Raw genomic sequence first — 27,757 nt, forward strand, 5'->3', positions numbered from 1 at the left:
ACATTCATTCCCTCAAATATAAATGCTAATACTTTTCTAGAAATAGACAAATGGTTATAGCTGTGCTGTGCCAGTACGAGAAAGGATATGCCTTTGTTATAAACTAATTTAGTTGAACTTAATTTACGTAATCCAAATGAGAACAGAACCCCTAAAAAGTTTAATTTCGTCAAGGAGGTACAGTAGGTACAGTGTATCAATTAGGCTAATTTTCAGTAATGGCTAGAGAAGCATTAAGTGTGACATATAGGCTATAGGCTATATATTTACATTAAAGATGTGGTGTGCATTATGGATACAACGGTAAACATAAAGGCTAAAGAACAACTTTGTTTAGTTTTTTTCAACCAAGGTTCATGTTTTAGGCTGTTATTAGACAAAGTAAAAGATGAGTATTGTGTGTGTGTGTGTGTGTGTGTGTGTGTGTGTGTGTGTGTGTGTGTGTGTGTGAGAATTAGCCAGGACATGTGTGTACAGTATGCAAACATGCTGCTGCTTTCATGCGTTTGCTTTCATGCGTTTTTCACGCGTTTGCGTGCTCATACAGTACGTACATGGTTGTCATGTGCACACTACAGTGTGTGACTCATGCGTGGGCAGCAGCAGCGGTGACATCACCTCAGAAGAAAAGCCACCCTGCTTTTCTAACAAGCTGTGCATGATCAACCATCAGGGACAGCCGGCATCATTCCTCACACGTATACATACTATATACTATATATACTATATATTATATGAATGTCACAGAGCAGCCATTAAAGTTCATCCCAAAAATTACGTATTTTCTTCCAATTACCGGTACACACCCGGTTATCCTTTTAGCCTAAATGTCTGACTATACCTTGTGGTGTTTACATTTTGTTTTCCTTTTTTAAGATACATTTTTGGGCCTTTTCTGTCTTTATTTGAATATAGTAGTAGTGGAGAGTGACAGGAACCAGGGAGAGAGACAGTGAGTGACGCGCAGCAAAGGCCAAGTGCTCAGGAATCAAACCTTTGACATGCTGTCAGGCTGCATTGGAGCCTATATGTGATTGCACCTTAATTGCTAGGCCATCGGCGTCCCCGCTGTTTACATTTCTGACTATAACATTTATAGTCAGAAATGTAAACAGCGGGGACGCTGTTTAGTGAAGTATGAATCAAAACCCTATATGAAGCCTTGAATTCATGGACATTTTTGTTAGTTTTTGTCACATTCCTGAGCCAATAATTTGATGACCAGCGACGACTCCGGTAGGAGACTCATGAGTACTCAGTTGAGTCTCCTACTGAGCAGCCACCCGGGCATCGAATTATTGGCTTAGGAATGCAAAAAACCCATGTCCATCAGTCCATGAATTCAAGGCGTCATGGGGTTTGGGTGAACTGCTCCTTCTGCGAACGCTTTGGATATTTTCTAGTGGGCCGTGATCCAGAAAAAGTTGAGAACCATCATGCACTACTATAGTCTGTCTGACTCTGATCCCGAGGGATTGAATTGTCTCTGCTGCCATCAGTCTGTGAACTGGTACTATGTAAGGCATATACAGTAGAGTAGGCTGTTGTATTACTTTTGAAAAAGGTGCTACAGTAGCTACATTATATAAATAAAAATGGATCTTATCTAATTCCGAATAATTACCAATAAATGAATAAACTCATGGGTCATTAGCACACAATTCTAGGATCATTTTCAGATCAAATTGTAGCCCACAGTAAAATGTCAAGACTGTGTGAGATAGTATCTAATTTCCTTGTTTTGCTTTCCCGACAAACACAATACGGAAATGCATGCATCTCCGTTATCCCACAGCCAGCGTTGTGCAGGCATGTCATGTTTGAACGGCTAAATCAAATGAAATGATGTCCCATCAGCAGAACTAAAAAAGTTGCCAAGCTTTTAAAACAGACTATAAAGAGGCCGGGCTCCGGAATGCTCTCATTTAGTCAGATTTTGCAGTTTGCTTTTTTGTGTTATTTATTTATTTCCCCCCACAATTAGTCCCCACAACAACAGTCGGTGGGAAATGCTCTCGCCACAGAATTTACTAGTATTCTGGCCATAATAATCATTCTGGTCGGCCCCCGCTGTTGGTACAGAAGCGCTTCCCGGCGCTTGATTGACAGCGCATTTTTAATTTTGACGACGCATGCGCACTGGCGCACCGCTTATGTGCAGCCCTGATTATTAAAATGGGCTTAAATTGACACTTCACTGTCATCTGTTCTCTAGTTAGATCAGGTATCACAATCCGTGGCTGGATGAGGTTACAGTTGCCATTACACTAAAGTTGGATATTATTACATCCATCAAAATGTCAGCCACACTAATCCTCATTTCCGTGGCGTGTGTTTGTGCGTCTTCCTCCTCCTAGATTCCAAAGGCTCTTGTCGTCCTCATCAAGTGTTGGAGAGGAGAGGAGAGGAGAGGAGAGGAGAGGAGAGGAGAGGAGAGGAGAGGAGAGGAGAGGAGAGGAGAGGAGAGGAGAGGAGAGGAGAGGAGAGGAGAGGAGAGGAGAGGAGAGACCTGCTGGGCCGAGGGGCTGACAGTACACAGAGGAGATACCGAGGGAGGGCTGTAAGGTAGGCTCAAATCAAACGCACCTTGTGCAGATTCTTGTTCTTTTTCTGTTAATTCATGGAAACTGTCTCCTGCTCAGAACCGCCTGTCCACTAATAGAATATACTGTTCTGTTGATTTGTTACTTTTTAAAGTAAAACTCTAGCAAAAAAAATAAAGTCAACAAGGCAGTTTTTTCCTTTTTGTATTTGTATTTGTATTTTATATTTTTGGAGGATCATGTATGAGAGTCAGTCTATTTCTCTCTTTGCTTTGTCTTTCACAGAGCAGAAGGGGGGGGGGGGGGGGGGCTGTAAGGTAGGGCATTCACTTCTAGTAATTTTTACTAGTTGACAAGTTGTTTAGTTTGCTAGTTGACTAGTTGTTTAACTACCTATTATGTAAAAATATATATATTTGTACATTTAAAAACTGTGTAGATTGGTGACTATAACTATAATCTACCTGATCTTGAGGCCTACAAAAAATATATTTGTATTCTTTTCTTATTTAGTACCAACAAGGTAGTGGATTTACAGTGGATATACTAGTCCACTAGTTGAATAGTCCACTAGTTGCTTAAAGCCCTTATAGTAAGGTAGGCTAAAATCAAACACACAGGATGCAGATTCTTGTTCTTTTTCTGTTAATTCATGGAAACTGTGAAAGTGTGTCAGAACTTACTGTTCTGTTGATGTGTTACTTTTTAAAGGTATTTTCTCAGAGCAGCAGAAACAACATGGCCTCCGGGAAGAACAAGAACCAGAGCTCTCTGGTTCTCCACAAGGTGATCATGGTGGGCAGCGGAGGTGTGGGGAAGTCTGCACTCACCCTGCAGTTCATGTACGATGAGGTGAGTTACATCATGGTGAGGTGAGGTGTGGGGAAGTCTGCACTCACCCTGCAGTTCATGTACGATGAGGTGAGTTACATCATGGTGAGGTGAGGTGATCATGGTGAGGTGAGTTCCATCATGGATCAACAACACACTTTAGACTTGAGGATTTCTACTAAATGTCTTCTAAATCCTGACGGTTTTCTGAAAATCCTGTGTTTCTGTGACAGACAAACATTTTCATGTCAAGGACCCCCAGAATTATCTGTATTTGCCCGCCGAGTCCCAGGATGCAGGGATGGTCTTTTAGAAATGAGTCCCAGGATGCAGGGATGGTCTTTTAGAAATGAGTCCCAGGATGCAGGGATGGTCTTTTAGAAATGAGTCCCAGGATGCAGGGATGGTCTTTTAGAAATGAGTCCCAGGATGCAGGGATGGTCTTTTAGAAATGAGTCCCAGGATGCAGGGATGGTCTTTTAGAAATGAGTCCCAGGATGCAGGGATGGTCTTTTAGAGATGAGTCCCAGGATGCAGGGATGGTCTTTTAGAAATGAGTCCCAGGATGCAGGGATGGTCTTTTAGAAATGAGTCCCAGGATGCAGGGATGGTTATTATTAACCTAATAAAACTATTGAATTCACAAAAGTAGCTACACTTTGCGCCACCAGAGCGAGCCACATCACTTCCTTGTTGTGCTCGGCAAGTAGGCTATGTGACGGGAGAATAGCGCTTGATGTCTTTACGGGGCTGCCTGGAGCCACACATTCACAGTCATATGAGCCGGGCGGTGCTTACACTCCCGCACGGCATGTGTTTGTAAAGCAATCAAGCGCTCCCCTTCCCCAGTACAGCTGGAATCAGCTGCGAATGATATAAAGTGATTGAAGGAGTGGGTTATCGGTGGAATTTACAGCGGTCACCTGACGGTAACCAGCCAATCAGAATCAAGTATTGGGACTACCCGTTTTAGAAACTGTGTTTTGGGATGCAAAATGCACCCTATTTTAATCTCTGTGTTCACGTCTCTCTCTCTCTCTCTCTCTGTCTCGCTGTCTCTCTCTGTCTCTCTCTCTCTCTGTCTCTCTCTGTCTCTCTCTCTCTCTGTCTGTCTCTCTCTCTCTCTCTCTCTCTCTCCCCCTCTCTCTCTCTCTCTCTCTCTCTCTCTCTCTCTCTCCCTCCCTCCCCCCCCCCCCCCTCCCTCTCTCTCTCTTATTTTTATTGATTGGAAGTATTTATTTTTTGTGGCTTTCGCCTTTTATTTTTTTATGGAGAGTAGGCTGACAGGAGATGGGGGGGGGGGGGGTGACATGCAGTAAAGGCCGTCGGGATCAGGAGTCGAACCCGCGCCACCTGCCAGCCAAGGTGCGCGCCACCGAGTGGCACGCTACGAGCTTGTAGGTCTGCTATTTTTGAAAATTCTTAAAAATGCGGCACTAATGTTTGAATATATATTCTTTCAGAGCTAACTTTTTTGTTTTTCCTACGTCTCATTGTACTAAATGGGTACAATGAGTTTGTTCTTCATAGGCGTAACTGATGAAGGTCTTCACAGCGAATGAATTGGCCTACAGCCTGTTAGCGAATCACCAAACATCACAGCCTGTTAGCGGGCATGTTTGTGTCTGTGTCGAGTATATATGAATAGAGACGGCACCGGGTTTCTCCTCCATCCACTTGCATTAACCCATTTTGACCTGAGATCAGATTCTATAAATGTCGTCTACATCCTGACAGTTTTCTGAAAAAGCTATGTTTCTATGTCAGTCGTTCTTTGATTTTTCAAAAATAGCAGACCTACAAGCTCGTAGCTTGTAGATCTGCTATTTTTCAATAGCAATACGATATCGTATCGTATCGCAATGTCCAGAATTGAATCGCCATCAAATCGCATCGTATCAGGAAGAGGGGTGAATCGCATCGCCAGGAGATTCCATGTATCGCTAAAGTATCGTATCGCTGGCAGTGCATCGAGATGCACATCGAATGGGCCTCAGTGCTGAGATTCACATGCCTAGTATAGCCACTATACGACCACAAATGTCCCAAGAAACTAGCTAGCCTAGCCACCCAGTCTGCTGCTCTCTGGGAGAACAGAAACTAGCTAGCCTAGCCACCCAGTCTGCTGCTCTCTGGGAGAACAGAAACTAGCTAGCCTAGCCACCCAGTCTGCTGCTCTCTGGGAGAACAGAAACTAGCTAGCCTAGCCACCCAGTCTGCTGCTCTCTGGGAGAACAGAGCAGCTGCATTCTTTGTTTTGATTAGGTGTGGAATGGTGCTGGTTTGAACCACGGCTAGAATGCTGTTTCAACCAATCAGATTGCTTCCTCGAAACCACCTGTGGTATAATTCCTCTTGACTGTGTGTGTGTGTGTGTGTGTGTGTGTGTGTGTGTGTGTGTGTGTGTGTGTGTGTGTGTGTGTGTGTGTGTGTGTGTGTGTGTGTGTGTGTGTGTGTGTGTGTGTGTGTGTGTGCGTGTGTGTGTGTGCGCGTGTGCGTGTGTGTAATGTGTGTGTGTGTGTTCTCCAGGGATCTCCTCGGTCCTCTTCGGGTCCAGGGTGGGCTGTCTGGACCCCATAGTCCCAGAGGACACAGAGCGTTTCATCCAGCCCATCAACACCATGTTTGTGATGACCCTGCTGACCATGGCGATGCCTCGCTGGCTCCACACGCTGGTCCCCAAACCATGGAACACCTTCTGCACCTGCTGGGACCACATGTTCCAGTTCGGTGAGTTTAGCTGTCGCAACCGTTCCTATAGTCGTCATATGTGACTCTTTTTGATACAGAGACAGTGTGTTGAGGAGAGGAGAAAACAAGACTAACTGTTGAGGAGAGGAGAAAACAAGACTAACTGTTGAGGAGAGGAGAAAACAGAAAGTAGAAAGTAAACTTCTGTTTGATGGCACTACTCCATCCTGATTGGTTAAGATTGGCTTCCAAAGTTCACAGGAGTGCTCAGTTTCAAACAAAATGCTGCAAATCATGAACACATCGCGTGATTTCCGTGAAATTGTGCACGCACATTCCCACTAGGCCGAGGACGAAATGCCACATGAACAATTTCAACTCAGCCTCAAGGTGGCGCTATAACTGGCCAAAAAGTGTTTTTACCTCTAATTTACTTTTGTTGCCCTTTTATCCAACCACCAGATGAAGGCAAGCTGCAATGTCCTACATTCCTATCCTGGTGGAGACCTGTGCCCAGAAGGGCACTTTTTCTAGTTAAGCGCTCTTTTACACTTTGCCTATTCAAAAATTGCCGATCTACAAGCTCACAACACGTGGCATCATGGCCATTGTGAGCTTGTAGATCTGCGGCATCTGCCAATTCATTTTTGGAAAATATTTTGAAAGAAAATGAATACTTATTTAAGTACTTACTTACTTACAATCTTTTTTGGTTGGTTCCACTTTAATAAAACCCAGATTTAAAAATATATCTTGAAACGTTATTATGGGCCCACCGCCCAACACTGTTATATGGAAGTTTCTAGGCTTTCACAAAATATTCTCCAATGGGCTGGGGTCCATGGCCAAAATAAATACATATACATTTTGGCCGGGGGTCCTTGGATTTTAATGTGGACCACTACTCTGAAGGTTACGGTACTAATAAAAGTTCTTCCATATTGCAGACATTACGGTAAGGCAGCAGCAGCTCGGCCTTCTCTGATTGAATCATTCCACACCATGTGACCTGAGACAGCCGGAAGAGAGGACTTGGTGAACGGGTGAGGAAATAATAACAAAATATCAACCTATTCTCAGATTAATTACTTTTACGTTTTAATTAATAAACGTTGTTTCGTTTAAATGATTGTTCCAGCATCTAGCTGCAGTGAAGGCTGATTATATTCCATGTTTAGTGTGTGACAGTGTGTGTGTTTTTTAGTTCTGTTGTTGTCACAGTCAGTCAGTCCACCATGTCAGTGTGGAAAGGAAAGGGAAATTGTTTTCATATCTCATCATGTTAGAAAATTATTAGAAACTTAAAAAGCCAAATATTAACGGTTTTGTAGTCGAGTTTAACTTTACCCTTATTCTAAACTAGCATGTTTTCTGTATGTAAAAACAACATGAATATTTGTGTCTACGTTTAATAGAAAATATTCATTACCTTTCAAATATAATAACAGACATGGATAGGAAGAATGTGTTACATACATATAACTTATAACATCATATAGTAAGCAATGTGTGTTAATATCTGATGAAGTGTATTATAAACGCATTGCTTGAGGCCTAGGAGGAATTTCCCGTCTTATGCAATGACGTCAGTTTGTAACCTGACTAAAACAAATCTACATTCTGAAAGAAATTCTAACCCTGTGCCAGGCATAGTGCATTGGTTACAATTTTCAATTTAGGCATTTAGCAGACGCTCTTAATCGCTCTTAATCCAGAGCATCCTTACACCTGGGAAAAACTGAATCCATCCTCTTCGGATAAAATAGTAAACTCAGCAAGGCAGCTGGCTTCTTGGTTAGAGTGGGTGACAATATTATCACACGAAAAGATCAAATTACCTACCTAGGTTCCATCCTGGAGGCCAATCTTTCCAGTGATAAAATGGCCACCAACGTAATCAAAAAAGTCAATCAAAGAACAAGATTCCTTTACAGGATCTCCTCACTGGTCAGCAAAAACACCTTGAAGACCTTAACAGGAGCCCTCGTACAAGGTTTCTTTGACTATGCATCCACCTCTTGGTACCACAGCACCTCAAAGGCCCTTAAAACAAGGCTCCAGACCTCTCAAAACAAACTGGTCAGGCTCCTACTTGGCCTCACCCCCCGAACCCACCTCACCCCTGCCCACTTTGACAGGCTGGGATGGCTTAGGGTCGACGACAGAGTACAGCATCTTGCAATGGGTCTGGTCCACAAGATTCGATACACCACCAAGATACCCATGTACCTGTCTAAATACTTCCTTAATGTAAACAAAGTCCACACCCACAACACCAGAGGGAGTGCAACAAACCATGTACAACCCAGATTCGGCACAAACAAGGGACTAAATTCTTTTCGCTCCTATGCCACCAAAATGTGGAACGCCCTACCAACAGTCATTAAGACATGTGAATCCCTTGACTCCTTCAAAACCGCTCTCAAAGGGCACCTACGGATGGCTGCAATTCGAAACTGGCCTCTGTAAAATCTGAATCCCCCCCACCCACCCCATTTTCCCTCACTGTATATTGTATCTTTTCCCTTTTTTGCTTCCCATATGATGAATTCCTGTTCTGTACTTTAGCTACATAGAAATGTCTATTTGTATGTCTCTAAATGTTTGTATGTCTTTAAATGTTTTGATGAATTGAACAATGTGGACCCTGTTGTAAACAAGTGTAATGCTTAATTGGGTCGTCCACTCACAGTTGACAGTCTTTGTATTGAGTTTGTGCTTAAAATGTACTGTAAATTCTACAAACTGTTAATAAATATTTCAATCAATCAAAAAAGAGCGACTTACATTAAGCAAGAAAACAACAAAAAAGCATGGGAATACATCACATAAAAACATTTATCAAGAAACATGCGTAAGCTAAGAAAGTAACAGTGGAATATCTATATAATGAAGCTATACATATAAACTATACATCTATACTACTATGCTATACATATGTACTATGACGTGCTATGACTACATACAATGCAATTATAGTGCTGTCTACATAACATGCTATAAGTCTGTATCAAATGCTATCTAAGTCTACAGAAATGCTATCTAAGGGGGTAGGGTAAGTGCTATGGGCCATGATGGAGTCTGAAAAGGTGGGTTTTCAGACTACGGCGGAAGATTCCCAAACGTTGTCATGTCTAGGACCCCCAAAATGATGCGTCCATTTGGTTACAAACTATCATTTCGCTGGGGACCCCCTGGAACTCCCTCAGGGACCCCTGGGGGTCCCCGGACCACACGTTGGGAACCACTGCCATAGTGGGACCCATACAAGATTTGTGTTAATCTTTTAAAATAATTCCACATTTTCCACATTCCCGAGATTTTTCTTTTCTTTCTTTTTTTGAAATGAGCCGATGTAGGATTAAAGATGGTTAAAGAGGTTAAAGTGATTTAGCTGACGGAGTGGGGAGTCGGGACCCTCTGCAGAAACCTCAAGGACTCCCCTGGACTCATGGGGTCCAGGGGGGGACCCCATTTTGAGAACCACTGTTTGATATACTGTACATTTAAGACAAGAGACTAACCGGTCTATACTCCAATGTTGTATACAGGAATGTTGTTGCTGGGTGGCTCCCACAATACAAAAGTAGTCCAGAGTCTATGTTCCAAGTCTCTGTAGACACACACAGATAGACCTTTGTGAGAAGCAGTTGGCCTCCTACCTACAGTAATACATTAATGTAATAGTGTTGTTATTGGCTTTGAATGAGGAAGACGGCAAAGGTCTTGTTTTCTATTGTCGACTCACCACAACCAAAGTTCCTACAGGGAGATTCTGTTTTATGTTCTATTGTGTGTAAATAGATGGGTGGGTTGGGAGGGTTACAATGTTTGGTTGCTAGCTTGGTTGTTTACTTTACAGCAGCTCAAATGCAGATAAATAATGGGCCTTGATATGAAAAGGGTTGAAAACCACTGGTTTATAGCAAGAAGTAGCTAAGTCAAAGCATGTTGTCAAATTATTATTTTAGACTCTCTCTACTAGTGATGTAAATAGTTTTTCAATGTAATGTTCCCGGGACCCAGGGGTGGTCTTTTAGATTAGGACATTTTATGAGTCCTACTTCAACAACGTTAGAGTACAGTACGGAGTACAGTATTGCATCCCAGGAACCCTGGAGGGTGACTTGATTGCGTCCTTTCTCAGTTTAGTGAGTTTAAGGAATCCAAGGGATTGTACTATCTAGTTCTAGTCCTATAAGCTCAACTGCATCACTGCTAATATAGGCTTTGTACTCCAAGGTTTAAGAAGGTGGCATTTAGTGTTTCCTATTCATTTCCCCCATAGCTTGGTCTGCTTGGCTCAGCAGCATATTTGGAACTGGGGAAGCAGCACAAAACACCTTCAGCTGTGTTTCCAGTTCAAATCTGCTGCTGGGTCAAGCAGACCAAGCTATGGGGGAAATGAACTGGAACAGGAGAGGAGACGGGATCCCCAGCTAAATTTGTTAATATAGCATCATCACATTACAATTATTTTAACCATATTTTATAGTACTTTGGTAGGCTATTATATTTAAAAAAAATCACACCCGCGTTAACTGAGTGGTGCAACTCCCCCCCCCCCCCCCCCCCCCCCCCTCTCTCTCATTAGCAGGCAACAGCACAACAGCGCCCCTACTGGTACTAATAGTCATACTGGTGCTCATTAACCAACACTGTACACTGCATTGCTGTTCCTTGGAGTGGTTGCACCACTCAATAACAGATATACAAGCTTGCAGCGTGACACTTGTACATCTGCTATTTAGAAAATGGAACATTTTGAATGTCCCATCTGAAAATGTTTGTGCCAAGGACCCCCATGCAGAAGAGAAGATTTATATAAAAATAAATTCAAATTTATTTCTGAGTTCTGAATAATAAGTATTCGATCAATCAAACAAAACACACACACGAGCAAAGGGATTAAGGCTGCACGTATGCCACCTACTGTCTGAAACCCGGGACTGCAGTTACACACACAGCCTGTTCCTGATCTCTGACTCTGTTATGACAATTTGGGCTCAACGCTGTCTCTCGCTGTTTTTTTTCTCCTGGGAATGCCAGGTCTGCCTCGCCTGACGTTTCTTCTATTTTAAGGAGTGTGCCACTTTCCACTGTCACACAAATTGCTTCCACAGGGTAGGACAATGTCGCTTCTCCAATCTCCAATCTCACTAATTATATTATCTCAGGTACTATGTGTACTACAGCCTGTAAATTAGACAAGGGAAACCCAACAGTTTGTGAAACAAGATTCTACATGATCTGAAACCCTTTCCTTGTACTTCCTGTGGTAAAAGTGCTCAAACTTTCATCCTTCCTGCCTTGATCTCCTTACTCCCCCCCCCCCCCCCCCCTCTCTTCTTCCCTTGTATTTCTTGGAAAAAATGACATGATGGGAACTATGCACGGAAAATATGATGTGACAATAAAGTTTATTCTGATTCTGTCTTGAGACAACGTTCACATTCAATTTAATTCACAATAATTTCATTGAATATTGAATAGTTTGATAGCTGTCTCTGTCTCTCAGGAACTAGTTGGTGATTTCCGTCTCTCTCAGGACCAACCAACCAGTTGGTGATATATTGACCAGCTTTTTCTGTCCCTGTCAGGAGGATCAACCTACTAGTAGTTGGTGATCTAGTGACCAAGCCGGTCAACCAAAGCCTCCACCATGCAGAGCACAACCAACTACCTGTGGCTCATATCAGACCTGCTGGGTCAGGGAGCAACGGCTAACGTTTACCGCGGGAGACACAAGGTAAGTGCTTAGTAGTAGTTGGTAGTTATTTAGACAGATGGAGACACAAGGTAAGTGCTTAGTAGTAGTTGGTAGTTATTTAGACAGATGGAGACACAAGGTAAGTGCTTAGTAGTAGTTAGTAGTTATTTAGACAGATGGAGACACAAGGTAAGTGCTTAGTAGTAGTTGGTAGTTATTTAGACAGATGGAGACACAAGGTAAGTGCTTAGTAGTAGTTGGTAGTTATTTAGACAGATGGAGACACAAGGTAAGTGCTTAGTAGTAGTTGGTAGTTATTTAGACAGATGGAGACACAAGGTAAGTGCTTAGTAGTAGTTAGTAGTTATTTAGACAGATGGAGACACAAGGTAAGTGCTTAGTAGTAGTTGGTAGTTATTTAGACAGATGGAGACACAAGGTAAGTGCTTAGTAGTAGTTGGTAGTTATTTAGACAGATGGAGACACAAGGTAAGTGCTTAGTAGTAGTTGGTAGTTATTTAGACAGATGGAGACACAAGGTAAGTGCTTAGTAGTAGTTGGTAGTTATTTAGACAGATGGAGACACAAGGTAAGTGCTTAGTAGTAGTTGGTAGTTATTTAGACAGATGGAGACACAAGGTAAGTGCTTAGTAGTAGTTGGTAGTTATTTAGACAGATGGAGACACAAGGTAAGTGCTTAGTAGTAGTTAGTAGTTATTTAGACAGATGGAGACACAAGGTAAGTGCTTAGTAGTAGTTGGTAGTTATTTAGACAGATGGAGACACAAGGTAAGTGCTTAGTAGTAGTTAGTAGTTATTTAGACAGATGGAGACACAAGGTAAGTGCTTAGTAGTAGTTGGTAGTTATTTAGACAGATGGAGACACAAGGTAAGTGCTTAGTAGTAGTTAGTAGTTATTTAGACAGATGGAGACACAAGGTAAGTGCTTAGTAGTAGTTGGTAGTTATTTAGACAGATGGAGACACAAGGTAAGTGCTTAGTAGTAGTTAGTAGTTATTTAGACAGATGGAGACACAAGGTAAGTGCTTAGTAGTAGTTGGTAGTTATTTAGACAGATGGAGACACAAGGTAAGTGCTTAGTAGTAGTTAGTAGTTATTTAGACAGATGGAGACACAAGGTAAGTGCTTAGTAGTAGTTGGTAGTTATTTAGACAGATGGAGACACAAGGTAAGTGCTTAGTAGTAGTTGGTAGTTATTTAGACAGATGGAGACACAAGGTAAGTGCTTAGTAGTAGTTAGTAGTTATTTAGACAGATGGAGACACAAGGTAAGTGCTTAGTAGTAGTTAGTAGTTATTTAGACAGATGGAGACACAAGGTAAGTGCTTAGTAGTAGTTAGTAGTTATTTAGACAGATGGAGACACAAGGTAAGTGCTTAGTAGTAGTTGGTAGTTATTTAGACAGATGGAGACACAAGGTAAGTGCTTAGTAGTAGTTGGTAGTTATTTAGACAGATGGAGACACAAGGTAAGTGCTTAGTAGTAGTTAGTAGTTATTTAGACAGATGGAGACACAAGGTAAGTGCTTAGTAGTAGTTAGTAGTTATTTAGACAGATGGAGACACAAGGTAAGTGCTTAGTAGTAGTTGGTAGTTATTTAGACAGATGGAGACACAAGGTAAGTGCTTAGTAGTAGTTGGTAGTTATTTAGACAGATGGAGACACAAGGTAAGTGCTTAGTAGTAGTTGGTAGTTATTTAGACAGATGGAGACACAAGGTAAGTGCTTAGTAGTAGTTAGTAGTTATTTAGACAGATGGAGACACAAGGTAAGTGCTTAGTAGTAGTTAGTAGTTATTTAGACAGATGGAGACACAAGGTAAGTGCTTAGTAGTAGTTGGTAGTTATTTAGACAGATGGAGACACAAGGTAAGTGCTTAGTAGTAGTTGGTAGTTATTTAGACAGATGGAGACACAAGGTAAGTGCTTAGTAGTAGTTGGTAGTTATTTAGACAGATGGAGACACAAGGTAAGTGCTTAGTAGTAGTTAGTAGTTATTTAGACAGATGGAGACACAAGGTAAGTGCTTAGTAGTAGTTAGTAGTTATTTAGACAGATGGAGACACAAGGTAAGTGCTTAGTAGTAGTTGGTAGTTATTTAGACAGATGGAGACACAAGGTAAGTGCTTAGTAGTAGTTAGTAGTTATTTAGACAGATGGAGACACAAGGTAAGTGCTTAGTAGTAGTTAGTAGTTATTTAGACAGATGGAGACACAAGGTAAGTGCTTAGTAGTAGTTGGTAGTTATTTAGACAGATGGAGACACAAGGTAAGTGCTTAGTAGTAGTTAGTAGTTATTTAGACAGATGGAGACACAAGGTAAGTGCTTAGTAGTAGTTGGTAGTTATTTAGACAGATGGAGACACAAGGTAAGTGCTTAGTAGTAGTTAGTAGTTATTTAGACAGATGGAGACACAAGGTAAGTGCTTAGTAGTAGTTGGTAGTTATTTAGACAGATGGAGACACAAGGTAAGTGCTTAGTAGTAGTTGGTAGTTATTTAGACAGATGGAGACACAAGGTAAGTGCTTAGTAGTAGTTGGTAGTTATTTAGACAGATGGAGACACAAGGTAAGTGCTTAGTAGTAGTTAGTAGTTATTTAGACAGATGGAGACACAAGGTAAGTGCTTAGTAGTAGTTAGTAGTTATTTAGACAGATGGAGACACAAGGTAAGTGCTTAGTAGTAGTTAGTAGTTATTTAGACAGATGGAGACACAAGGTAAGTGCTTAGTAGTAGTTGGTAGTTATTTAGACAGATGGAGACACAAGGTAAGTGCTTAGTAGTAGTTGGTAGTTATTTAGACAGATGGAGACACAAGGTAAGTGCTTAGTAGTAGTTGGTAGTTATTTAGACAGATGGAGACACAAGGTAAGTGCTTAGTAGTAGTTAGTAGTTATTTAGATGCCAGCTGCATTGTTCACCTGGTAGCCTATAGTTTCCATGTACGGATTTTTTTTTAGATAGCATCAGTGTTGATTTAGTCGACTAATACTATGACTAAAAAAATTACCTTTTTTAAAAACTAGACTAAAATGTTAGGACATGACTAGTGGACAAGAGTGGTCCAGTATAAGTCATTTTACACTTGGTTGCATGCTGAAAATAGTGCTGCGACGCGTTTTCAGCAAGTGTAAAATCAGCCATTACGACGGCATCAAGGCCTGCCAAAAGACAATTTAGGCGACTAAATCAACCGTAGATTTAGTCGACTAAAATCTTATGATATTTAGTCGGCTAAAATTAGATTAATACTAAAACATTCCAGGTTACTAAAATATGACTAAAACTAACTATTCAAGAGACTATGACTAAAACTAAAATAAAAATTTGCTGTCAAAAAATCAACACTGTTTGCTGTTTGTACAGATGCCAGCCAGGGTCTTGGTTTACCTGGCATCCTATTAGTTTCTTGAGGCACTACACGGTTTCTCTCTCTTCATTCTACGTATGTGATTATTAACCTTGTAAGTCGTTCTGGGTAAGAGCGTCTGCTAAATGCCTACATTGTAAATCCTTCATGGTCAAAGTGTTGCACACAGTAGTGTCGGAGCAGTGTTCCCAGGCTCATAGGCTGACACCGCAGGCACTAGCAGACAGGAGAAAACACCAACACTGTTTTTGCCGTTTTGTTTATAACCTTCTGCTGCGGCTTTGAGAAAACCGCTTTCTCAAATATCCCCTTGTCAGCGCTCACTCACTCACTCACTCTCACCTCCAGCACTGATGCAGTTATGAGGACATGCTTGCCTGGGTTCCAGCCTGAATCGCTACGTTCTGTGATTCTGAATTCATTGTCACTTCGCTACTCAGTCTGGACAGAGGCTGCATTTCATAACGTTAACTGTTACGTAGCCACGTTGTTGCTGATACGTCATCAGACACTCTATCCATGCTTCGTTCTCACTGTTGAAAAAAATAGAGCTGTTCGAGACTTGAGAATATAAACCGCTGTAAAAAGTAAACGATTCAGTAATCTACTGTCAGATTCAGTACAAAACAAATGACGGCTGAGTCAGGTGAGTATAGTGAATGATAAGGGGATGTTGCAGTAGCCTGGTTAATAAACCAGACTAATATCGCACGGACCGCGGGATATTAGTCTGGGGAGGCTCAGCTTGGATTTCATTTCCAGGGGGGCGGGTTAAAACATTTTCTCTTTGACGCAATTGGTCAGAGCTACTGTCAGTCAAAGGTCTCAAGCATTGAAAGTCACTGTACCAAAGCCCGCACATATTGCATACCGTGTCCCGATTGGCTGCCCCATTTCTCTGGTGTAGGAAATGGGCATACAATTGAGCCTCTCCAGACCGTAATCCGCCGGCAGGCAATTTTCTTTTGCCAACGGCTGATTCGGTCTGGTTAACCAGGCTAACGTTGCAGGACAACAGCATTAGCTGCGCAGTGCGCATTGATACAAAGTTTTTCCTCAACACGCATTAGTTTTATAAATGATTACACCCAGTGTCAGGCTACATTAAGACATCCCTGATAATATTTTAAATTAGGTCCTTGGCCTAGAATAGAATATATCCTAGGCATGCATAGAGTCTCTCTCTCTCTCTCTCTCTCTCTCTCTCAAGGCGTCTGCACATGGATACACATATTACTTACACAGTGTGTGTTGCTGCCTTTTCCCCCTCCCTCTTTAGCCTTTGAAAATGTAGAAGTTTGATTCTCTGCAGTGTGTGTGTGTGTGTGTGTGTGTGTGTGTGTGCTTATGCATTCATTGCACACGTTTTAACCCACCCATAGATTAAACTATTAACCTCTATCTTTCATTTCTTGCTCTCCTTTGAAAACCATCATTTCAAATTCTGCAGCATATCGCCGGCGCCACCGGTGCCTGGCAAACCTTGTATCTCCATATTTCAACTTTTTGTGGTTTCCCTAAAATAACATCCTAAGTTTGTCATACTACACAAACGTAGAAAGAATAACAGCTACAAGCAGATCTACAAGCGTGTAGATCTGCTAATTTTTTTTGCCATTTTTCAATAATGTTTTGTGTGTGTCTATAAATATTGAACCAATAAGACGTATTAACAAGAGCTGGTGACTAAATAATAACTACATTGGATTTGGATCCATTAGAGCAGTGCTTCCCAAACTTCATGTCAAGGACCCCCAAATTGACATTCATCAGCCTGCGGACCCCCATTTGTATACATCTCTGTAAGGCTGCACCATTATGAAATTATGACCCATCTCCCATTATTTGCAGGGTCATATCTGCCGATACGGATTACGCTGCCTTCAAACATTAGAAATACACAAAACAAAAGACAGAGTCATTGACGGTGACATTATCTTTGCGTCATCAATGATTTAGTAGTATTTTGAGACCGATCCTACAACTGCAAGCACGGAGCAGCGCATGTTCGCCAACCTTAACGCGTGTTCGCCAACCTTAATCCGGTCGTTTTCCACATGTCAGACCAATGATGAAAAGCATACGGACCCCACAGTTTTAACTTGGACGTACAAGGTTTCTACCTGACAGTGACGATATAACTCACCCCTAGCCCCTCTATGTTTTTTTTCGTGGGGAGTTTCCCAGCACCTCTCTGTAGTGTCTGTGCGTATACGCCAGTATGCCGTAGCTACAGGTATGAGGATAGGCCTGGACCTGACGCCCTGTTTGTTTTGTCTGTATGGACTTTCATTAGCAGACAGATCATATGTCTCATGTTTTAAATGATTACCTGCTTAGATTTGTTTGGCCCGTTTGGCAGTCGACAGCACTGTCTGATCCAGCAGTGGAGACTAAAGACTATTGCTTGATTTAACAAAAATAATTATAATTATACTTTGTTCTACCACAGTGTCTCTCTCACATTAGGAAAATAACCAACCAACCAATCAATCTTAGCGATTATTCTATCGATGACTTTTTCCATTAATCAAATAATCGATAATAATACAAAAAGATATATATACACACACAGTATACATAACAATTGTTGCTGTCTGGCAGAAACCACCTAACTCCATTTTTGAGGTTTTTGATTTTGTACATACATCAATGCTATTGAACACCCTTTACGTCTGCGTGTTGGTTAAAACAATATTGAACCAATGAAAAGTATTAAAAAGCGCTGTTGACAAAACCTCTTAACTCCATTGGACTCTCAATCAGTCTGCTAAAGCAGCTAACACCACCTGTCCCCCTCTCATGCAAAAAGTATAAAGTCACAATATGAGAGAGATGCAGAAAGATCAGCCACCAGCGGGTTGGTACACATCATCTACAAGACAAGTTGAGTAATTGAGCTTTTTGCCTTATCGTTGTAGAAAACGGGTGACCTGTATGCGGTGAAAGTGTTCAACAACCTGAGCTTCCTGCGGCCGCTGGACGTGCAGATGAGGGAGTTGGAGGTGCTGAAGAAACTCAACCACAAGAACATCGTCAAGCTCTTCGCTGTGGAGGAAGAGGTCAGTTGGAGCCCGGCGGCAGCAACGCACTCTTTAAAACAATACAGTTTTTTTTGCCTGGGCCATGGCTCAGCGGTCCAGGCACCTTGTCTGGTAATCCAGTCTGGCAGTGTACCGCGGGTTCAACTCCCGATCCCGGCGGCCTTTACTGCATGTCTTCCCCCCATCTCTCTCCCCACTTCCTGTCAGCCTACTGTCTGTCCCTCCATAAAATATATAAAATAAAGACGAAAGCCACAAAAAAACATCAAAAAAAACAAACAATACCGTTTCCCAAACACTAGGTCGGGAACCATTTGTGGGTCGAGGACACATTTTTACGGGTCGCTTTTTTTTTCTCTCCTGCATTTTGTTTTTGATTATTATCATTTCAAAACATTTTCAAAATACTCCAGATACTCCAAAAATCTCCAGAGAGGGGAGGAATCTTCAGTGAATCCACGCTATGAGGCTGGTTCCCCAGAGTTCTGACATAAAGTGTAAACCCATTTAGACCTGAGGATGCATCCGTGTCACCTTTATAGCTTTTAACCACCATTATTTTCAACTTTAATTGTTGGCAAATGGCAAATCTACAAGCTCAATAGTGCAGCACCGCACAAGCTTGTAGATCTGCTATTTTTTTTAAATCGTGAAATCAGAACTCCAGACTCGCTCCCAATTTCCCACGGTAATCTGAAATCTCACCTCTTCAGACTCCACCTCTCACCCCCTAGCCTAGCACTTGACTCTCCCTGTTCCCCACCCTGCCACCTTCTGCCTTTATTGAGGCTTGAGACTGACCTAGATATGACTACCAATTAGACATACCTTGGTCATTCCTTTTCATGTTTTTTTCTTGTAAGTTAGGCTTGTTTTTCGTGACCACAATGTTAAGAATGTAATGCATATAAGCATGATATAAACAGATGCTAGGTCCATTGTTTACCTCACATCCTCTCTCTGTGTGTGTGAATCCAGTTGCGGGGATGAACCACCTGAGGGAGTACGGCATCGTTCACCGCGACATCAAACCAGGAAACATCATGCACGTCATCGGTGAGGACGGACGCTCCGTTTATAAGCTCACAGACTTCGGCGCCGCCAGAGAGCTGGAGGACGACGAGCAGTTTGTCTCTCTCTACGGCACAGAGGAGTACCTGGTAAGACAGAGGAGTACCTGGATTTGCACTGGAAATGTTGGTTTCCGGTGCAAATCTGCTGATGAGAAACTGACCCAGAACAGGAAATGTTTATACCACCTTCTGGGAAAGGGAACTATGGTTATGCAATATGCATAACGATTGCGATTTCATACCATGGCAGTCGAGTGTGTAATTTTTCTGGAGAATTCCGTTAGTCCCTGACGAGTTCTGCCTTCGTAATATGGCCAATTAAAGCAGAACATAAGCAGTATTAGGCACAGACTTAGCCACAATGCTCTCTGTTAGCACTTCAAGTCATGTTAAAGGAAAGACATAATGTTAGTGGTCTACTCAATAACTAGTCACTGTGTGTGTGTGTGTGTGTGTGTGTGTGTGTGTGTGTGTGTGTGTGTGTGTGTGTGTGTGTCAAACCCAGTCCAGGGGTACGCCGATGATGTGCAAATTGCGTCACATCAAGAGAACGTAATTCTAGCTATGCTCTCCCGTACTGAGGAGTTTCTGCTGTGGTCAAGGTTGGAGGCTAAACAAACCAAATGTGCTGCGTTCTATGAAAGGCGCAGCGGTGGTAATCGGTGGTATAAATGTAAAACCGACAAGCCCCCATCCTTTTCACTAATGCAAAAACCCATCAGAGTGTATTCAAGACATGAAAGTTATCAATACCTGGGGCATAAATTTAATGTTGCAGGCGACTGGAAAGAGCAAGTCAGAGAACTGTATGATGACTACTCTGTCAGACTGGACTTGATCAACTCCTCCCCCCTCCCTATCCGAATGAAATTGCAGGCAATCAGAGAATTGGCACTCGCCAAAATTCAACATCTATTCTCGAACATCCATTTGCCACAGAACACCCTTACAGAACTGAATAACAAGGCAGTGCGCTTGGTGAGGGGCTGGTTCTGTCTCAATACTCACTCCACCCGTGCCATACTGTTTCAACCCATCAGAGATGGTGGTCTGGGTGTACCGAATATTGAATGGGTTTACACCGCCACCAGAACCAGTCACCTTATAAATATGCTCAACAGCGACGACCCCACAGTCCGGGAAATGGCTTGTGAGTCACTCATTCAACACATGCAGCGACGTAAAGTACCACCCGCGCTGGAGAATGAGACGCAGTTCCTTGGATTCAAGACTAAGGCGAATTGTAAATTGGACATTAAAGCCGCTGGATTCGGTGTGCGGTCCGACTGGATGGATCTTAATGATCTATGCCAGCGATCAGGATTACAGTTAAAGTGGGCGGCGCCTGATACAACAACTGCTGCGATCAACAACAGCATCATCATAGATCCGCGTGTCCGTGCATGTGCGACCTACGAGCAGGACGGTGCGCACCATGAACTGTCAATCAAATCCGCAACCGCAAGAGCCACCATTCTAGGAATGAAGCGATCAGAAAGTGCACAACACTGGACCAGTCTGAGGCTGCAGGGAAAACTGTCTCTCCTTCCCTTTGCAAAACACTCATTATCACACTCTATACTGTCAAATAACACCATAGGTGAGGACATTCTCATTTTCACTATTAAAGCCCGTTTACAGGTGTTGCCGAACAAGTTCAACTTGGCAACCTGGTACCCATCAGCACACGACCCACACTGCATCCTACATCCAGTACCACATGACAAAGAAACAGTCGCACACATATTAAATGGTTGCAGCCACTATAAAGGACTGTACATTGCCAGACATGACCGTCTGGTGGACCTGGTCTCAGACAAGATCAGAGGAGTTACAGGACAGGACAACAAGAATGTATAAACACAGCACTGTAAAAATAGACTGGTTTGATCACAATGACACGCATGTCAATGCACTACAAAATATTCTAAATACCCCAGATATTGTGTTCATCAATGAAATTAGAAAAACTGTTACTATATTTGAAATAGGCTGCCCATTTGATTTGTATATGGACACTTGTTTTACATCCAAACTTATGAAATATCAGCTTCTGGTGGAACGTATTATGGCCTTGGGATATAACTGTCAACTTATTGTCCTTGTATTTGGAAGTCTGGGCCATGTCCATAAACTTGTGCTCAGGGGTCTGCAATTGGGTGGATTGTTAAAAACAAATGCAAAAAAGCTGGCTAAATACTGTTCTGTCTCAGCTAATATGGGCAGTCTGTCTGTCTGGAGAAGGCGTTGTTTCATTTATCGCTAGGTGGCTTAAAAAAAAAAAAAAACCTGTCTAGTAGTGTCAAGTAATAGTATGTCAACAATGTGCTATATATATTATTATATATTTATTTTCTTCTTTTCCCTCTGTGTGTTAAGCATGTGCAGCAGCTATATCTGGTTGGACCATATAATGTATAACCTAATTCTGATCAGTGTTTGGGTCTATTGTATTGTTTGGGTCTCTTGTGCAGATCCAAATAAAATAATTCAAATGTGTGTGTGTGGATTTAGGAAAAGATTCAGGTCTTTAGAGATTAGGTTAGATTGCGTGCTGCTGGTTGTCGGACGGACACTGTAACTAAACATTGTTCCGTGCGCGTGTTGTAGCATCCCGACATGTATGAGCGTGCAGTGCTGAGGAAGGACCACCAGAAGAAGTACGGGGCCACGGTGGACCTGTGGAGCATCGGTGTGACCTTCTTCCATGCTGCCACCGGCAGCCTCCCCTTCAGACCCTTCGAAGGGCCGCGCAGGAACAAGGAAGTCATGTGAGTAGCAGCCGGGGGGAAGTTGCAGAGCACTCTGCATAACAAGACAAATGTCTTCTGTAATCCAGCTGAACTTTGGTCTCGAACTTCAGTGGAATTCTCTACCGTTTTTCATGACAAACTGCAGTTTATTACTTGATTGGTTGAATCGTTTGTCAGTTTAAAGGTATAGACCGTACATAGAAAAGAAGCCAAAGGCTCATTTATATTTTATTCCACAAACTAAATATGATATGAACCGATTATGTAATAATTGTGACAGGCCTACTGATACTAGGCCATGGTTGTTAGTTTATGTATAATCACAGAGAAGCCAACTAATAACTACCATCTCTGGTAGTTATTAGTTAGGTAGAAGTTATTTCTTTATAATCTGAGTTGGTTTGTCATGTTGTTCAGGTATAAAATCATCACAGAGAAGCCATCTGGGACCATCTCTGGTCAGCAGAAGTTTGAGAATGGAAAGATCGAGTGGAGCACCGAGATGCCGGTGTCCTGCAGCCTCTTCAAGTACGTTCCTGTTCTGTACATGTTTCTATGTCGGTGGCTCTCAAACCTTTTCACGACCCCAAAAAGAATATGTATTTGGCCACTGGCCCCCATCTCAAAATCATTTCCAGGGACCCCCCACAAGCAAAGATTTGAATAAAAAATGTTCGCTGTGAAAGAATATATATTCTGAGATTTGCGCCACATTTTCACGATTTTTCAAAAATGGCAGATTTACACACTCGACTACTCGAAACTACGACGAGCATCTGACTATTTTTCAACAGTTAAAGTTTAAAATAATGCTTAACGGTAAGGTGACAAAGATGCGTTCCAGGTCTCAATGGATTAAATCCGGGAAAGCATTTGTGGGAGAGGGAGAGCGAGGAGAAAAACACAATAAAGAAAACAAAAACCAAGACCAACATATGGAAAAGAGAAACAGGTGGTGTTCAGGCCTTGTTCAGCAGTCTGATGGTAGCCAGGTGGAATCCGTTTAGAAATCTGGTGCTGGTCTATAAAGCTTGCTGAGTGGTTGGTTGGGCCAAAATATATTGATCGTGTGTGAACTCAGGTCACCTGGGACTAGCCTGGTTAATAAACCAGACTAATTATTTTTGCCAACGGCTGATTCGGTCTGGTTTATTAACCAGGCTAACCTGGGACAGGTCTGCTCTCAGATTCAGAACTAACTATACAACTATACTGCAACTATACATTTTTTAAATCACAAAAACAAAAAACATTTTTTTTTCATTTTACGTGCTTATTTTTCGGATTAAATAACATATAGGCTCATTTTCCTAGTTCTATTGGGTAACAGGATAGTTGGGCACTACGGCATGGATTAAAGTTCTCAGTCGCCACAACTGATTTCAGTCATTTGGATTCTATTGAGTTCCAGCATGTCTTCAGTGAAAGCATGCTGCGCGACGTGTTGTGAGCTTAGACTAGATAGGCTATTTTCGGTCATTAGTTATTATTAAGATGAAAGAGTATTCTAGGAATAGAATACAAGTTTAGCCCATTCTGAACGGGAACCCATTTTGGTGTTAGCATCATGTTATGCTTTAGCTATTGAAAAATAGCAGATCTACAAGCTCATAGCGCGCCACTCGGTGGCGCGCTATGAGCTTGTAGAGCTTGACATTTTTAAAAACAAAATGTAGAATTTGCCACGGACACATTTAATAATAATTATAATAATAATAATTATTATTATTATATGAATACATCGCATACAGTATGACCTCACCCATAGGAAAGAAAAAAATCTATGTGTTTTTGGTTGATGGAACATTTGCATTGATAATGTATGCATAAAGGATCAACTGAATCTATTCTACACAGAAAAGAAAAGAAAAACGTTGCTGAATAGATCGTTATATCGCCATACCACGTTTATAGCTTGTAGTTATTATCCCAGGCTCTAGGGGTCCCCGAGGAGTTCCAGGGGGTCCACTCTCCAGCTAAATGATAGTCTCCCAGAGATAGAAATGCCATTAAATGGGGGTACGTAGCCTGTTGTGTATCAAACTGGGGCTCCTTGAAATGAAAATGGTTGAAATTCATTGCTAGAGCCGTAAAAATCTTCTCTTATGGCATATATTTTCAAATGGGGGGTCCGCGGGGCTAATGAATGTCATTTTGGGGGTCCTTGACATGAGAACGTTTTTGGAACCTCTGCACTACAGGGCGACGCTGTTCCAGGAGCTGATGTCTCGCCGGACCAGCATCGCCCCTCACAACCAGGAGCTGCTGTACGAGGGGCGCCGCCTGGTGCTGGACCCCAACCGGCAGGCCAAGAACTTCCCCAGGACCACCCGGGACAACCCCATCATGTCTGTGAGCCCAGAGTCCGTCGTTGGACTCCTCTTCCAGGACCGTGAGTAGTAGTAGTAGTGGTGGTAGTAGACCTAACCTGACTCCGCCACACGGGGGCAGCATTGAGTTTCACAACAGTGTTGTTTTTGACAGCAAATTTAGATTTTGGTTTTAGTCATGGTCTCTTGCATAGTTTTCAATTTGTCACATTTTAGTCACCTGGAATGTTTTAGTGTTAGTCTAGTTTTAGTCAACTAAATTTCACAAGATTTTAGTCGACTAAATCTACAGTTGATTTGGTCGACTAAAATGTATTTTGGCGGGCCTTGATGCTGTCTAATGGCTGATTTTACACTTGCTATTTCCAGTATGCAACCAAGTGTAAAATTACTTGTGTCCTTTACTTATACTGGATCTCTTGTCCCTTCCTAACATTTTAGTCTAGTTTTTATTTGTTGACAAAATTGTCAATTTATTTAGTCTTAGTCTTAGTCATCATAGCTTAGTTTTCATTTAGTTTTCGTCAGTGAAAAAAGGTAGTCGACAATTTTTTGTCATTAGTCGACGAAATCAACACTGCTTCTCAAGTTCACTTTGTTCACATTGTGAACTTGTGGACTGCGTCGGATGGTGGCAGTGATATAGTGATGTCACTATATCAGTTTTTTTCATTGGCACGTTTGACTGTCAAGGTTTCAGCTTCCAGGAAGAATCCCTAAATATAAATTGCACATATGAACCATTCCAAGGGGTACTGTCACCTCATAAACACATGAAAAACTGGAAGAAAATAAATCACGGCACACCTTGGAGTACAGTACTTGAGTATATGTACTTAGTTAGACACTGATACCTGCTGCTGCGACTGTGGCTCAGGAGGTAGAGCAGGTCGTCCAATGATCCATGGGTCGGCGGTTCGAATCCCGGCTCCTCCTGTCTACATGTCGAAGTGTCCTTGGGCAAGACTCTGAACCCCAAATTGCTCCCGATGTGCTGGTTGGTACCTTGCATGGCTTCCGCCGCAATCGGTGTATGAATGGGTGAATGTAATGCACAATCTATGTAAAGCGCCTTGGATAAAGGCGCTATATAAATGCACCATTTACCATTTAGAAGAACTTCAAACAAAGCCACTGAACGCTGACCCCTGTCGTTACAGCCAGCCCACCTAAAGTCCAGCCTCGCTATGACTTAGACCTGGACGCCAGCTATGCAAAGGTACACACACACACACACACACACACACACACACACACACACACACACACACACACACACATATACAACTTAAATTATATTTATGCAACTTGCATACAGACTGAAAGGTTTATGAACTGTATACAAAATAAATAAAACAAATACTCAGATATAGTGCAACTTTCTGACTAAATGAAAAATTAGCATTTAGTTTCCACCATAGAGCTCTTCTCCACTTTCACATTTCCCATTGTTCAAGTGTGTCTCACACACACACACACACACACACACACACACACACACACACACACACACACACACACACACACACACACACACACACACACAATCAAAAATAATTGTGGCTCAAGAGGTAGAGCAGGTCGTCCAATGATCCATGGGTCGGCGGTTCGAATCCCGGCTCCTCCTCCTGTCTACATGTGGAAGTGTCCTTGGGCAAGACACTGAACCCCAAATTGCTCCCGATGTGCTGGTTGGTGCCTTGCATGGCTTCCGCCGCAATCGGTGTATGAATGTGTGTGTGAATGGGTGAATGTAATGCACAATCTATGTAAAGCGCTTTGGATAAAGGCGCTATATAAATGCACCATTTTTATTCAAGGCTGATTCTCTGTGTGATTGAGACACTATTTTGGTTTATTTATAGGCAAAGTATGTAAAAAGTATAGCACTTTAGCAGAGCTAATACATATAATTTAATGTACTCTACGCACATGTTTGAACATCAGTTTCTGGAACACACGTCATCAGCGACGTAGAGTCTGTGGGGGCCACGGGGCCATGGCCCCCATGAAGAATCCTAGGGCCCCTTTCGGCCCCCATGAAGATTTTCGTGGACATTTTACATTTACATTACCTCTCCGCCGGCAATCTGAGAATCCCATCGTCAAATATTCGGGAAAACAGCGCCTCCCCTGTTGTTCCTCAGGCAACAGTCTGTCTTGAGAGACACCGGCCGTCCAAGAGGTGTTAAAAAGTGCTAATCGGGTTTCTTTTGTAGTTGTTCTTGAGGTGTGACATAATAACACTGATCAAGAATTCACCAAAGAGACCTAACCACAGACTAGTGAGACTACACACTGACTCGAGAAAAGACCCATATCGTCCAAAATAGGCTGATCAGTCGCTGTCTGTGTATAGGCTAATTCATTGGTAAAAGTATGCTAAAGAACTCATTTTTAGACCTTTTGGGAAATAAATAAATAAATAAATCCGCGGCGGCGGCCTCGCTTCGCTCGGCCGCGACAGTCCCCCCCCAACGCAATTCTGTAGCCTACCCAAAGGTAAAACGCACCCGCCGCCTATGATCTCTCTCTCTCTCTCTCTCTCCCTCCGTATCTCTCTATATCTCCCTCTCTCTCTCTCTCTCATAATAATAATAATATAGTCCTGAAAGTCCTCACCTTGGCTTGGACATTGGCCTATAGAAGCTGCTTTAAAAGTACCAGCGAAAACAACTTATTTTTTTCCGCGCTGCGGCGGGGGGGGGGGGGGGGGGGGGGGTGCGGGGAGGCGGGGCTGCGGGGATTGATCAAACTCTTCGGCTCTGCACGTCATAACATCAAGCTGGCTGCCGGTAACCAGTAACACCTAATATAGGGGTTTAGGCGCTACAGTAGCAGACATGTCACTTATGACAGAAAATGGATGCTATCCAGACAAAGAGTACAACATTACAATTGCAAAAGGCTGCTGGGTTTTTGTAGGCTGTTTGATCATGAATAATTGATCAGGAATGGAAATGGACACAGCTTTGTGTCCAACAAAGAGCTGCACTCACACACTCATCTGGGACTGGCTGGAATTGTTTGAAACCATCGCAAGACACTCGAGGGTTAAAGAACAATCGAGGATTAAAATAAACACAATGGAGTAAGTCAATGGAGTAAGTCCATTGTGGTCCTGACTGCTCTCACATAAAACGGAGGACAAAGACGTGCATAAGTAATACAGTAAATGAAAACAGGGATGCGCCAGTATTGAAATGTTGGCCCATATGCCAACCTAACCTGCTTGAATGTAGTATTTTTATTGTCTCCACCAGGCCGAAGGCATGGGGAGAGAGTATGGGGAGAGAGTATGTTTTGCACTCCGTCCGTGTGTCCATCCTTCCGTCCGTCCTTCCGTCCGTCCGTTATCAGCTAATCTCCGGCACCGTTGGCCCAATCCATG

The 27,757-nt window shown here is 42.4% G+C and overlaps 1 protein-coding gene across 1 annotated transcript in view; it reads left to right on the plus strand.

Moving 5' to 3' along the window:
• Positions 1 to 7,033: 7,033 nt before the first annotated feature.
• LOC310856471 (serine/threonine-protein kinase TBK1-like) overlaps positions 7,034 to 27,757 on the plus strand; it is a gene marked incomplete at its 3' end in the record, with an annotated part of 32,892 nt that continues 12,168 nt past the window's right edge. Inside the window, 8 exon segments of the mRNA XM_083761936.1 lie at positions 7,034 to 7,108; positions 11,666 to 11,814; positions 18,088 to 18,337; positions 19,189 to 19,370; positions 21,894 to 22,054; positions 22,454 to 22,564; positions 24,238 to 24,428; positions 25,527 to 25,585. Of these exon segments, the coding sequence (XP_083618062.1) occupies positions 11,728 to 11,814; positions 18,088 to 18,337; positions 19,189 to 19,370; positions 21,894 to 22,054; positions 22,454 to 22,564; positions 24,238 to 24,428; positions 25,527 to 25,585 (1,041 nt within the window). The 5' untranslated portion in view covers positions 7,034 to 7,108; positions 11,666 to 11,727.

Source organism: Protomyctophum parallelum (genome assembly GCF_964188405.1).
Source record: "Protomyctophum parallelum genome assembly, chromosome: 1".
Taxonomy (NCBI): domain Eukaryota; kingdom Metazoa; phylum Chordata; class Actinopteri; order Myctophiformes; family Myctophidae; genus Protomyctophum; species Protomyctophum parallelum.